This window comes from Xiphophorus maculatus, chromosome 17 (assembly GCF_002775205.1).
Source record: "Xiphophorus maculatus strain JP 163 A chromosome 17, X_maculatus-5.0-male, whole genome shotgun sequence".
NCBI classification, from domain to species: Eukaryota; Metazoa; Chordata; class Actinopteri; order Cyprinodontiformes; family Poeciliidae; genus Xiphophorus; species Xiphophorus maculatus.
Window position 1 is genome coordinate 10599715 of NC_036459.1, and position 13595 is coordinate 10613309.

The 13595-nt window shown below is 41.8% G+C and overlaps 1 protein-coding gene across 4 annotated transcripts in view; it reads right to left on the reverse strand.

The window, feature by feature from the left end:
* Positions 1–13595, reverse strand: part of dock4 (dedicator of cytokinesis 4) — a 125521-nt gene that overhangs the window by 17751 nt on the left and 94175 nt on the right. For all 4 annotated transcript variants that reach the window (XM_023349960.1, XM_023349959.1, XM_023349961.1 and 1 more), the window contains 11 exons: positions 13218–13311; positions 12579–12727; positions 11974–12060; positions 11751–11855; positions 11346–11487; positions 9116–9282; positions 7133–7219; positions 5421–5597; positions 1717–1800; positions 866–985; positions 406–527 (listed from right to left, as the gene is read on the reverse strand). In XM_023349960.1, the coding sequence (XP_023205728.1) occupies positions 406–527; positions 866–985; positions 1717–1800; positions 5421–5597; positions 7133–7219; positions 9116–9282; positions 11346–11487; positions 11751–11855; positions 11974–12060; positions 12579–12727; positions 13218–13311 (1334 nt within the window). The remainder of the gene's footprint in view (positions 1–405; positions 528–865; positions 986–1716; positions 1801–5420; positions 5598–7132; positions 7220–9115; positions 9283–11345; positions 11488–11750; positions 11856–11973; positions 12061–12578; positions 12728–13217; positions 13312–13595) is intronic.

Sequence of the window (13595 nt, forward strand, 5' to 3'; positions counted from 1 at the left end):
AAAAATTATATCCAACAGTTTTTGCATTCTTTTCCCCCTCTCCACAGAAATCAAAACTTTGCACATGGGGGGAAGGAAAAAAAGGGTAAATGTCACAGTGAGATTGAAGTGATGCGTGCGTCCCCAAAGTTTCTGTGCCCTGTGGGATCAGACTGTGGAAGGAGAATGTCGCAGGTAGACAGGGTGGAAGGGTCACTGAACACATCAAAACACCTACACACACACGCCGCCACCCACAGTCAGCCGAATAGACAGATCCCTGTAGGTTACCCTCCCCACTACTTTTCCCCCTTATTATAAACCAACACCATAAACAGATGGAAGATGCGGACAGAAGGCTTTTATGGTCATTTTAAAATCTTTAACACTATAAAATACAGTCGTCTTTGACATTTTGGTAATCACCTCCGCCTTGCAACCCCTCTGCCTGCGTCGGGGCTGATGATGCTGGGCACAGAGTTCCTGTAGGTCCGCGGGCTTCCGTTGGTGAAGGGCACGGGGCTCGCGCGCACGTAAGCTGGAAACTCCTGCGGTTTTACATGGAGGAAAGTGGGATGATTAAAACGCTACTCGGCGCCAGAGTGTGGTACGTAAATAAAATCTGTGGTATGTAGATAAGGGGAAGTTTGTTTAATGAGGGGTGGCTACCCCCTTCCGCCCCTCCATCCCTGCCTTTGGTGGACAGCAGGGGTCATTTCACTTGGAAGTTTGAGCACAGCGGATCCTTTCTACTGTCGAACTTGCTTCATGCTCCCGCAAAGACGTTCGTTAATAATTCAAAGGAAATGACAGAAGACGTGCAATGTTCAGAAAATTCTGTTTGGTATGTTTGAAGTTGTCCCTGATTTACAACCTGGTGGCCTACCTGTATGCCCAGACTGGATTTCATCAGATGAAACTGGTCCACTAGCTTCTTATGGAGAGGTCTCATGTCTTGGGGAACATACTTCTCGTGCACAGCGAGGCCGTATTCTAAGATGTGCGCCTGGAACGCAGAGACAGAAATAAACACAGGTCCAAGCGCCTGATATTTGCCTGGAATGACGAGAAGTATATTTTATTCGGAAGAACACATCAACTGTTAAGCATGGTGGTGGCAACATCATGCTGTATGGTTCATTGTCAGAACTAAATGTGGATTGCACAAAGTGGATGGAATAATGAAGGTGTACAGCTCTCTCCAAATCTTTGAATTTCACTTTATATGGAGAACCAGCAGCCTATATTCAAGATCTGGGACAAAACGCAGCAAATAAGCAAACCCATTAAAATAAAGTCTCCCTTTCCTGATAATCCAGCCAGAATTATGAAAAAAGGTTGCCAACAGTGATAAAAAGTGTACGATTTCTCTGCATATCGCTAAAGGATAATGGGACCAATGCTGCGTACAGAATATGTGTGGTGGGGAATGTAATTGTTTGGGTTTTCGTGCATAATATTCACTATTTAAACATAATTTGTTGCGTTATCCCTCCAAAACAAAGCATGGTTCAAATGCAAACACTAAACTAACATAATCGTAGTGGTGATGAATGTAATACTTCAGGCAGATACTGTAGTTGCTATTATCTTTATGTGTAAAAAAGGATCCATGACAATTAATAGTATAATAACCATAGAATTTTGTGAGCACATTCTCATAATCCAAAATTTACAGCATGTCTCGGTTTGTTGCTTTTTTTTTTTTTAAAGATAATTATTTCTTTCATTTCAGACCTGTTCAAACATGAGCTCCCTCAGTCGGCCAATCTTGTCTCCGTCCTCGGGATGATTCATTATATAGTCCTTCACGAAAAAGGCCTGCAAGTAAACAAAATGCAGAACATTTGAAGGCCTGAAGGCGGCTCTGCTTTCTGCGTGACGATGTTACCTGAATCCCAGCAGGCCGTCACTCAGTGAATGCAAATGTGTTTTATTTCTTTGTGTTTGTGCAGTCCTTCGATGCATTTAGGAAGGTTTGAGCAAACACACAAGGAAAGTGAACAAAAACAGCATTACTTCCATTGGATTTTAGAGGACCAGAAAGGAAGGATTTAAAGATCAAGGTTTGCAAATGGTTTTTCTTTTTTTTCTAATTGCATAACCAAATTAGCAGCAAAAAGTCCTCCTCCTGCTAAGCTAGTTATAAAATACTAATTCAATTCATAATCTTACTTTTGTCATTTATATACTCTTGTTTTTATTTTAATACATTGATTTAATAATAAAAATATAATAGGCACTAGTGTAATTTAGCCATAGGTTGTGCTTACAACAAAACAAATAGGCTAATATTGGCTAGTTAATTAACCTGGCTACCTGTAGCTGGTTAGAATAACTCTGTTTGATATTCGTCTTCTCATTGGTAGCTACGTTTTGTGATGACCATGTAACAGAATTACCATCTACTAGCTGACCACCAATGATATTTGGTGGTTAGTATCTACTCATGTTGGCATCTACTTTGGGGCTTCTTGGTGAAGCTAAACAAAATGATTAACTTCCCTGGTTTTGATCAAAATCTTAAATAATCTTACAAATTAAACCTGAACTGTGTGCCTATTCGTTGGACAGGAATTCTTTCAAAAACAGTTTCAGATTAAGACTAGCATAAATAGGAAAATATAAGGACTAATATAATGTTATCAAAGTCCAATCTTTCAGAGCTGCCATTCTGCATCTCTTAGATGCATTCATGTGTTTCAGGTGTGCTGGTGGAGGAACTCATTGGAAAGTAACAACAGCAGCTCTAACCTGGACTGCATAATTCTAAATTGACTGCACATTTACTTAACTCCATATATGACTTATGAAATATTAACCCTTTTTGTAGTTTAAAAAAAGATATATATATATATATATATATATATACACCCAGCAAAAATCTCCAATCGGGGCGTGCCGTTGTGGCGTAGCGGTTAGCGCGACCCGTATTTGGAGGCCTTGAGTCCTCAACGCGGCCGTCGCGGGTTCGACTCCCGGACCTGACAACATTTGCCGCATGTCTTCCCCCTCTCTCCTTCCCCGTTTCCTGTCAGTCTACTATCATATAAGGGACACTAGAGCCCACAAAAGACCCCCTGGGGGGGTAAAAAAAAAAAAAAAATCTCCAATCGTCCCGATCTCATAAACAGTGTCAGTCTTTCAATGCCGTTTGGGCAGCTATCCAGGGCGGCATTAGAAACGAGGGCGGAAAAAAACTTATTGTTTTCCATTTCCTTGAGACATGTGCCATCAATGAGGAATTGGACCCCCTGCTTGTTTACTTGGGAAACTATCCTACATGTTTTGTACGAGGCTGCACCATATCGCACCCCACCCGACTATTTAGACGACTTCCTGCATTTGTGTTGATCGGAGGACGGCAAAAAGGAGCGGGCCCGTCATGCAACAACCACAACTGCCCTTGAACCAAACATTGCGTATTCTCGCCTTGCGAGCTGGAAGCTTTGTTCCCCCCTCATATTCCCTATACATAAACTGTCAAGTCCTTGCTGTTTACAGTGGCATCAACACTTGTCATACGTCCACAGATTACTGCAAATCCTTCCCAGTCTGTGTTAGACTCGGCTGAAAGCGGGGAGAGAGGATGAGATGATGAAAAGCCCAGCTCACAACCTCTCAAATCTGCCCCAAAAGGAAATTCAGAAGAAGAGGAAGAAAAAAATTGAAAAAAAAAAAAAAAGGAGAGGCAGTAAAAGGTAAAAAGGGGGGCGGGGGTTGCAAAAAGCGCAGTACAGTTCCTCTCAAGGACACAGCTGTCTGTTTTGAAAGAGACAGACTGAGAGAAAAGATGCTTGAGGCTGCTTTAAACAGTCACAAACAAACACAGATCCCTATCAAACGGCTTTCGCAGGCTGAATACTCAAGGTGTTTTAATATTCCAAACATCACCAGATGGCAATCTTTATCAAATTAGTATGCACCGCACAGGATAGCATATCTTATTAAGCTCTGCAAAATGGTTAGATAACAAATTTTAAAACATTTGAGTGCATAAATATTGCCGGGTTTTTTTCCCCGTTTTTTTTTTTTTTTTTTTTTCTTTGGTTGCATTTCAGCTTCAACCACAAATCATAAGCCTCTGGGGGAAAAAAAAAAAGGCTGCAAAGCTGATCGATAATCTGCAGCGTGATGGAAATTTCTCGTCGGACTGCGACGAGTGGGACCCGGCTACCCAGCGACTTCAGTTAATCATTAGCAGAGTCCAATTAGAGAGGGAGCGCTGATGGGAGGGGAAAATAAATCACAACGCGTTTCTTCCCTCCCTCCTCCTCTTCAGAAAGGGGCTTCAACTCGGACCGGAGCGATAAATCTGAATATTAATAATGACAATTTCTCCCTCATTTGTAGCAGGGCCTCCACGGCTGCCAATCGGCATTAAGGAGGGAGAAGAAATTAATAGATTTGTAGGCGCGGTCCGTGAACGCTCGTGACATCGTGCGTGGCTCGAGGAAAATCGGGGGTTTGATATCGGTGGTAGTGTGTTTCCGGCACGATAAAAAGGAGCCATATTTGTCCAGTTTGTGAGGAAATATTCCAAATTTGTTTTATTATTATTATTATTATTATGCAAAGAAAGGGGACGGGGGGTTACAAGAAATTAAAAGCAGCAGAGAAATATGGATAAAGCTTGCACTGGGCCTACAAACAGGCATGCACAACGAGGAAATGCACCCCCCCTCCCAGCTTTCCAGCCTCCAGATCCACGCTCACAGCAGTTGCTAAGCGACAAGCAGAAGAGTCCACTCAGTTTGCTGAGGCTAAAAACTATTTTCTTGAGTAGATTTTAAGTTGTTTTTCCTTTTCTTTATTTTTTTTTGAGGCTGTTGTGCTTTTCCTGGAAAATTGGAGCACGCCGCGCGGTTATCCTCCAATCTCCAGCGCGCTGCTCTCGAGAAGCTGCAAGCAGATGCAAATGTTTGTCGGCGAGACGGAAGACGTCTCTCCTTTTTGTGTCTGCCTTTTACTATTCTATCCTATAATGCGGCAGCTGCATAAATCCTCCTACCTCATTCAATAAGCTAATATTAGTCATCCATCTCTTTACACTCCTTCCCCCCAACCCCGCTATTTCTCTTTATGCGATTTTTTATGTGACGCCGCTTTCTCCCCTCATCCATCCTTCCATCCAGCCATCTATTCGCTGACTGAGAGCTCCATTCCATCCCCTCATTCCAGCATCAACCATCTATCTCATTTTTCTGCTTCCAGCCCTCCTCTTGCTCTCCACTCATCTATAAATTCGATCAAAGCCTCGCCGGGCCGCTCGTGCATCCATCCATCCATCCAGCTGTTCATCTGCTGCTCCTTTTTTTCTTCCCCCCATGCGGCCCCCTCCGCTTCATGCGTCCCACCTTCATACATCATTAGGCAATCTATATGTCAGTGCTTCCCAACCCTCGGTCTCTGAAGAACTGTCCGCCGCCGCCCGTTCGTACCTCTTGGTAGCGGGCCAGGCCTCCGTTGACGGCGGCGTCGATGACCCCGTTCAGGCACATGGTGAGGGGGTTGATGTTCTGCATCTGCCGGTTCTGGCACTGGGTGATCAGCGTGCGCAGCTGCAGGTTCTTGTTCTCGATCACCTCGATGGCGTTCTCCAGCGGGCTCACCTCCACCTGCGCGGTTAGGGAAACGTTCCGTTCAACGTTACAGCGACTCTATGGGCGCCTTTTGATTCCTTTGAATTTAACTGACTTGTTGGCTCATTTCAATTTGATCCAAGGTGACAAAACTCACATTGACTCACCACACTAATAGATTTCAAACTGTTATTGCTGTTAAGTTTGAGGATTATGGCTCACTGCTAATAAAATAAATCAAAAACCTGGTTCTCATAAAAGTTCCATCTTGTGTCAGAAATTAAAATATTTTAAAATGGAGAAACATTTTTTAATCACAAGACTTGGGTTATGATATCATTATCAGAATATTACTAAAGAAGCTGTCTGTTCACAGAGTTATTAACCCAAGTTGAGGTTTACAACAGCCTCAGCTGACGAAAGTGCTTCACAACAAACACAACATCACAGGTAGATAAATAATAAAATAGAAAATATAATTAAGCTTAGTCAAATTTGTGGAAAGTTAAGTGGAAAAAAAAGGAAAAAAAAATCAAAATAATGTCAGTAAAAAAATAAAATAAATTCTGGGTGTAATTTTTGTAATCTTCTATAATGCTCAACTTTGAAAAACTGAAATCAAGCTTGTTCCTCCCATTCGGCCTTCTAAATTTTAGTTATGAAATATTCACACCATAGTTCCACTTTTAATTCTCCTGGATTTCATGCTTTTAATGACCACTATTAAACAGCTCAGTTTTATCTTTGGTTTATCCTGAAGTAGTGGATAGTTTCTACATTTCTTTACTCAACTCTAATTGACAATTTTCACAGACCTTTTATATATTTAATTGGTCAAATGAAGACAGTTCTGCTTAAGGGAAAATAAACACATTTTGTACATTTTTGTACTTGAGAAATAATACTTTGAATTTTCAGAGCCATTTTCTCCAGTAGTGAACAAAAACTATTAAATGTATCTCGCAAAAAGCAAAAAACAACAAACAATTAAAATGCTCTCCACATTTCAGAAGTGGGTGTTAATTATCTTAGCATCTCTTTTACAATTGGAAGCAAGCAGCAATTACTCGGCTCCCGGTCACTTTTAAGCACGCTTTTCTTTTCATCCTCCATTTTCCATTTTTGACTTTCATATTTTAGTCCCTCATAAAGCCTAATCCTTTAGCCAATTTCATATTTCATATGCAGTTGTTCTGCTAAACCATCACAGAGTAATTCAGAATTTACATTCGGGCAATGTTGCAGCACGTTCAGCGGCTGGAACTAAAGAATATGAGCTTAGACCTTAAAAGACAGAAGCTGCCTCGTGTTTCGCACATTCACTGGACGCCATTTCAGTGTTAACCCACTTCTTTGGGCTCTGAATGATACAATTTTAGAGGATTTTTGCAAACCTACATGTACGACACTGGTGGAGATTTAAACATTTCCCAAAATCTGAGCCATATCTTTGTGGAATTTAATGTCCATATGTACGTAGCTATCTAAATCTCCTTTATGTGTGACGGCCGTGTATGATTTTATGTCTTCAAGGTAATTTTTTTTTTTTTATCAATAGTGTTCACACTCACCAGCTCTCTCTTCTCGACTTCAAACCAGCGGGAAATGCCTGGGAGACTCTGAACCAAAGTCAGGGTAGTCCTCTCCACCCACAGGCTCTGCAAAATAAATAAACAAATGAAAAAAGGAGACCTTAATTTTACGAGATTGTGCTGATCACTATAAAAAAAAAATCACTACTTATGCCTAATGCACAAATGCTCTCCGTTTCAAACACTTAAGGCTGCACATCCTGCAAAAAGGTTCACTTCTGGATGCAGGTCAGGTGTCACGTCTGATCCGTTATGTCATCATTCACGTTCCGGCGCTTACACAGCGGGGCCGGCGTGCTCGTCAATACGCCCACGTCTCGCAAGGTCACTCCGACAGGATGTAAACTGTGGCAACTCGAATATTTACAGGAGGTTCTTAATGTAACACATTCATCCTATAGCGCTGCACATGTGACAGCGTGTGTGCCACAATGTAACCATGTCGACAAACCCGAGGAGTGGAAAGTTGTTCAATATTTATTGTGCAGGTTTAACAGATGGCGGCTCCAACGTCTCCAGTGTTTCCGCCTACTGCGTTCTCAACACCTCACGTTCTTTTGATTTGACTATACACTGCCTTGTGAAAGTATTAACGCCTCTGGCTTTTTGCACATCTTGTTGATTTGTAACCACAAATTTGATTGTTTTTACAGTATTCAACCAGCTAGTTAAAACTGGTGCAATTTCATGTAAGAATAAATACAGATGTAGCTGCAGAAGAAACATCACTTTCCAGGCTTCTGGAGGAGCAGCACAGATCCACAGCTCAGGTAGGGGGGAGATTTGTCAGCTGTGCACTTCACTAATCTGGTCAGAGAGGCGGAAAAACTAATCCGTTGCTGAAGGAAAGCCATGAGAAAGTCTCAATTGCTTTTTGCTATAACATGTAAGAAAAACTGATATAATCAAGAAACTGATTGATAAAAAAAAAAAAACATCTATACATTCCTTTCACACAGAAAAGCCAATTAAACTTATTTATTAATTTATTTTTTGCTGAGGAGACTTCAGACAGACATTGGGACAGACACAAAACGAGATCATGTGTTTACTTTAACTCTAGTTTTGGACGCAGCGTTTTGCTCCAGGACCCTCCAAAAGAGCAGCTGAGAGCTGATGCGCAGCATCGATCCAGTGTCCTCGCGCTGAAGGAGGGTCTTCCGACTCACTACACAGCCATGCCGCCCTCTATTGATTTTATGCTTTTAAAGGCCAAGAAACCCACCTGAACACAACTCGCGGGAGGCAAAAAAAAAAAAAAGTGCCTCCGAACAGGAAGCCGAGAGAAAAGTCCAACATAGATACAAGGCTCTCTGCCTTTCCACTGAAATAATAAAAACTAATTTTGTTTTTTTTGTCGGTGTTCGATTGATGGCTTTTTTATTTACGGGGGATCATACAATAATCATACATTACCAGACCCGCTGCGCACTCTAGTCACAACATTAATGTTTATTGCGCGCTATTCCTTCCTCAAGGCCAGAGACATCCAGCCTAAATGAAAATGCGATACCGTGATTAAATTTAGCCAAGTAACCTTGATGGAAGTGATGAGAAAACGGTATGAAGCCTGCGTGCAATAAAAGCTGAATATTTATGAGTGTAATATTGGGTTCTGTGATGCTGGGCGTCTTAAAGTGTGTGCAGCTGCAGGACCGCATCAGCCTGAAAAGACTTCATTTGCGCTCAAGCCTCACACGGCTCCGACTACTGCCTGGGTTTTTGTGTATAATTACCGGTGCTGCTTCCCTAATAAATAAAACATCTGCGCCGTACACAGACTAATACCTGAGCGCAAACCATCGCTACATACGCAACACATGGTAGATGAGCGAGGCCAGGAAGGATCTCAATGAGCCCGTTTCGAGTGGTCCAGGTGAGAAGGCGCTAATGGAATTATTGGAGTCTTAACATTTTCCCCAATATCCACATGTGTAGGTGTTCACGTGCTTCTTTCCCTACCTTAAACTCGTTCTCCTTGTCTTTGGTGCCCTTGTGGAAGGGTCGGTCGTATCGGAACTTCCAGATGTGATTGAACTTGTAGAAGCTTTTGATGTTGTCCGGCACACCGTCTCGCTGCAGCACGTCCTGGCTCTCTGGGATGGGAGTTACGGCGTAGATCTGCAGGTCTGGAATCCCCCCCCAACAAGTCAAGGAAAGCGTGAGAGTGCAAAAGAGGGAGAAGTGCTGCGGGGCTGAAATGGACAACTTTTCAAAAACCTGGAGGACCATGGGAACCTGAGGATGTTCCGATGGGCAGATGAAGACTTTTTTTCTCTTAAAGTATGGCTGACTGCCTTGTTTACATCCAAATGGAGGGAAGGGAATGTTAACAGGACATAGGGTGTGTGTTGGGGTCGTTAGAGCAAGCAGTGGACGGAGTCAAAGGAAGCCATTTGGTTAATTTTGCTTAGCTCAGCCTCACCTTTATTAGCCGAGACTCTCGCACTGATGAGCAGATTTATGATAGGAAGCACGGTTGATTAAAATGAATCATCAGTGTTGGTGATAAGGATACACGAATGGGTGAACAATATGACAGAGGTGTTATTGATTGGTATAATATTAAAATAACACACCAGGTGTGGATGTAAACAATCGATATCTGTGTCAAATTTACATGGGTATGTCCAAAAGATTCACATGTGGACATGTAAAATGTAAATGTGCATGAATACTGCATGTCATTTTACCTGTATACACATATAAATTGCACGCATGTAGCAATTAGTAAGTGTCTGTATACAGTTCACTTGTGAATTAATCTAATTTGCATGTGCGCATACATAAATTACATGCGGATACACACAATTCACATATCCACTCCAACATTTTAGGTGCACATGTACACATTTCATATAAACACAAAGGTACATGAATAAATTTCACATGTACACACATAGATTTCATACATGCAAACAAATAATTCACATTCAAAATTCACATTCACATACACGCATACCCAGTTCACATGGACAGTTTGTGTGCATCCATGCATCTTTCAAATAATTTCACACGGATACATGTGTGCGCATCCCATCAGCATGACTCACATTCACCGACACATAATAATACACGCATCTATTCACACGTAACACATGACACACAATCCACATCTACAAATGACACAAGTACACACATCCTATTCGCACAAACTTTAAACGTACACATACGATTCACATGTGTGCACAAATAATTCACATGCAAACAGAGTCCTGTCATCCTTAGAATTAACCCGTATGCTGACACTGAAAACATTTTGTTTTAATGTTCACGCATTCAATTCACATTTACATGTGAAGATTTACATGAGCACGCATCCTACGCACATGTGCAGGCGTAAAATAACCCTGTACATGCATATACTGTAGTGCGCTCATGTTTGTATACCATTCAGACTGACGTATACACACACACCCATTACGTACACACTCGTACACACTCAGAAATCACATGACACACAACTCACAAGAGGATTTATATGTAATCCAGAAGTAGACGTTGAACATTGCGACGCAGATAAAGTGTTTTTTTTCCAGTCGCCGTGTCTGTGTGTTGCGTTTCGGTACCATGTAGGCCAACACTTGTCCCATACATTCGTGTGAATAATTAACAAGGCCAACATGCTATATTTATTAATTCAAGCAATGCATGGAAGTGAAATGAGCGTTTCTTTAGCTATTCAGAGGACGTGCTACACGTACAGTGAGAGTGGTTTCAGGAAACAGAATAATGCCAAGTACAATAATTGTTCTGTGCAGCCCTGCGGAAGCTCAGGCAGCCAGAGATGCAATTCTTACAGCTAAACCAGTCAATATACGTTGACCCGTTTCTCAATCTGATTCCCCACCCCTGAGATCAAATTGAAATCATCCATTTTGTAATGTTTACGCTGACTGATAAGCAGATTTTGTGAATCTTCAAACCCAAACAGTCTTATTCCCATTCGCTAGCAAAAAAAATCATGAGCCTCTTTGGGAAACCAGATCCTGGGTTTATTCCCCACCACAGTGCACCTGACTGCAGTTTGTTTGTTGCATGCACTCTGAAGTACAGTCTACTTTTGTAAGTGGATGACCAAACGGCAAGGAATGGCATGTGGTCAGTTATGGATACAGAGTACTCGTGTTTTCTGCTGTCAGTAGACAGTTGCACAAAAAAAGAAGAAAAGATTCTGTCTTGTCAAGGATACACTGTGCATCTGCCTGGTATATGGTCTGGTCCGGCTGGTTGACGTGCTGCATAGCGATGGCGTGAGGAAACTCGTTGAGCATCCGCTGCTGGAAAGCCTCCAGCCTCTCGTAGTCATGGCCGCGGCACACAAACTCTTTATTCTGCAGCATAGAGCGAGGGGATTTTAAAGGTGAAGCAGCACGGGGTTAGCTTGACATCTAGTGGCTGGAGCACGCAACTGCAAACTTCAATAAGGACAGGGTCTGTTACATCATTAAATGGCACAGAATAAAAGTTGCTGAATGTCACCTTACACTGGAGGAGTCTTGCGTAAGAGAATGTTAATTCTCTCTGCAGCTTTTTCACAATTTTGCAGACAGGAAAATTATTACACAATCCAATATAGAGAATATGAAAATTTTACCCGTAAGAAGAAAGGGAACTTCTTTCCATAGAAGCCAACTCTGAAGAATTCGGGCTCTAATCTTTGCTGGTCCATGATTTTGTCATACAGGGACGCTTCCATCATCTGACAAAGAAAATCAGCCGCTGCGTTTATATTTCCCTCTTTTCCCAAGCTAAACGGATTAATAGCAATCCTGTTTTCAAATCTTGACTGCATGCCTGCAGCTCCTCTCACAGCTCACCCTCATTTTGCTCAAGTTCCTGTAGTCGTAGTAAGACTCGTACTGGTCGGCGAGCTCCCTGCAGAGGATGATGCCGTTCTCCCAACACTGAGGTTCGAAAAGGACAGAAAGAGAGAAAAAAAATGTCAAAACAAACCCTGAAGGAAAAATCTGATTTAACATGTAGGATCGTTACCAAACCACTTGATGGCACTATTGAGCCAAACAAAAAGAGAGAAAAAAAATCAAGAATCAATCACACCCTCTCCTTGCACAGGTATTGGTACAGAATCCAGCAGACTTGCTAATTAGATAGGAAGCTTTTCCTGCTGCCTCCTCGCCCCTACGAGGTCGCACCGGCAGATGGTGAAGCCAGTGAACGTGAGGGAAAAGTGGAATATTTGTATCAAGAGGAGTAGTTCTAATGATTCCCTAAATTCATCTGGGATTGGGGAGCTTTTTGATCATTTGTCTCTGCAAGAAGTGTATCTCTGAAGAGCAGTAAACTTTTGATTAAACTATGAAAATGTTGGCGTACTCAGCTAAAAAAAAAATCAGAGGACACAGCATGCTTAAAATTGTTATTATATGCAGGACAAGATAGCTCACGCTGTGTGCTGGCTCACCTTTCCCCTATCAAAGTTCTGGATGATGGTGAGATGCAAATACTCCTTCCTCTGCCACTCGCTCTGCATGGGGTAGTTAAGAAACTCTCTAAGCGGTCGATCTGACCATTCCAGTAGCTCGTCGTACAGCAGCAGGGTGTATGAAGCTTCTGCAATAATCACGAAAGAAGTTCAGATCAGACGTGTGGCGTTAAGATAACGACTGAAGAATAACAATACCGTACACGCGTTCAGAAGTGCTCGTGCGTTTTGAATTTTTCCACTTTTTCTTAAGCTACAACAATTTTTTTTGTGTGTAATTTATGGGCTATATTGTCTTGTTGGAAGGTGAACTTCACCTCAGTCTCAAGTCTTAATTGCCTGGATTCTGATTTATGTATTCCTTTTGCAACTGCTCTAGCAACTGTTTAAGAAAGCGACTACTGGCAAATTCATCAACTTTCTCTGGTGTTGCTGACTTTTGGAGACCCCAATGACGATATAGGAGTTTTTCTTTTGAGTTTGTCCATCACAGAAGATCTCAATACAATAAGTTTGCGGCTAAAAGTGGAAAAGTTCAAGGAATATAAGTACCAAGATGTTGAGAACAGCAAAATATGAAAGCGTATAAAAAAAAACCCCTGTCCCCACAGAAAGTACCTGTGTAGTTCTGCGCTTTGAGATGGAGGTCGTACAGTTTGTGGATGTAGCGGATGTACATTTCCTCCTTGTTCAGCTCTGTTTTATAGAAATTCTGAAAGGAAAAAAACCAGATGATTCAGTTGAAAGAGAGTCAAGAAAGGGCAAACAGAAGGTAAGGAGGTTGCAACAATCCAAGAGTTTAAATATGTAAATAGGCAAAATAAATAAATAAATGAAATGTTGATGCTTGACAAAGGTGCAATAACATATCATCTGCAATGTAACAGAAACCTCTCATTTATTCGCCCACACACCCGGGCGAAGGAATTAGTTACATAAGCAAAAGCCCTGCAGGGCACGCTTATATTTTTCCCATCCATTAGATTTCAAGAATCA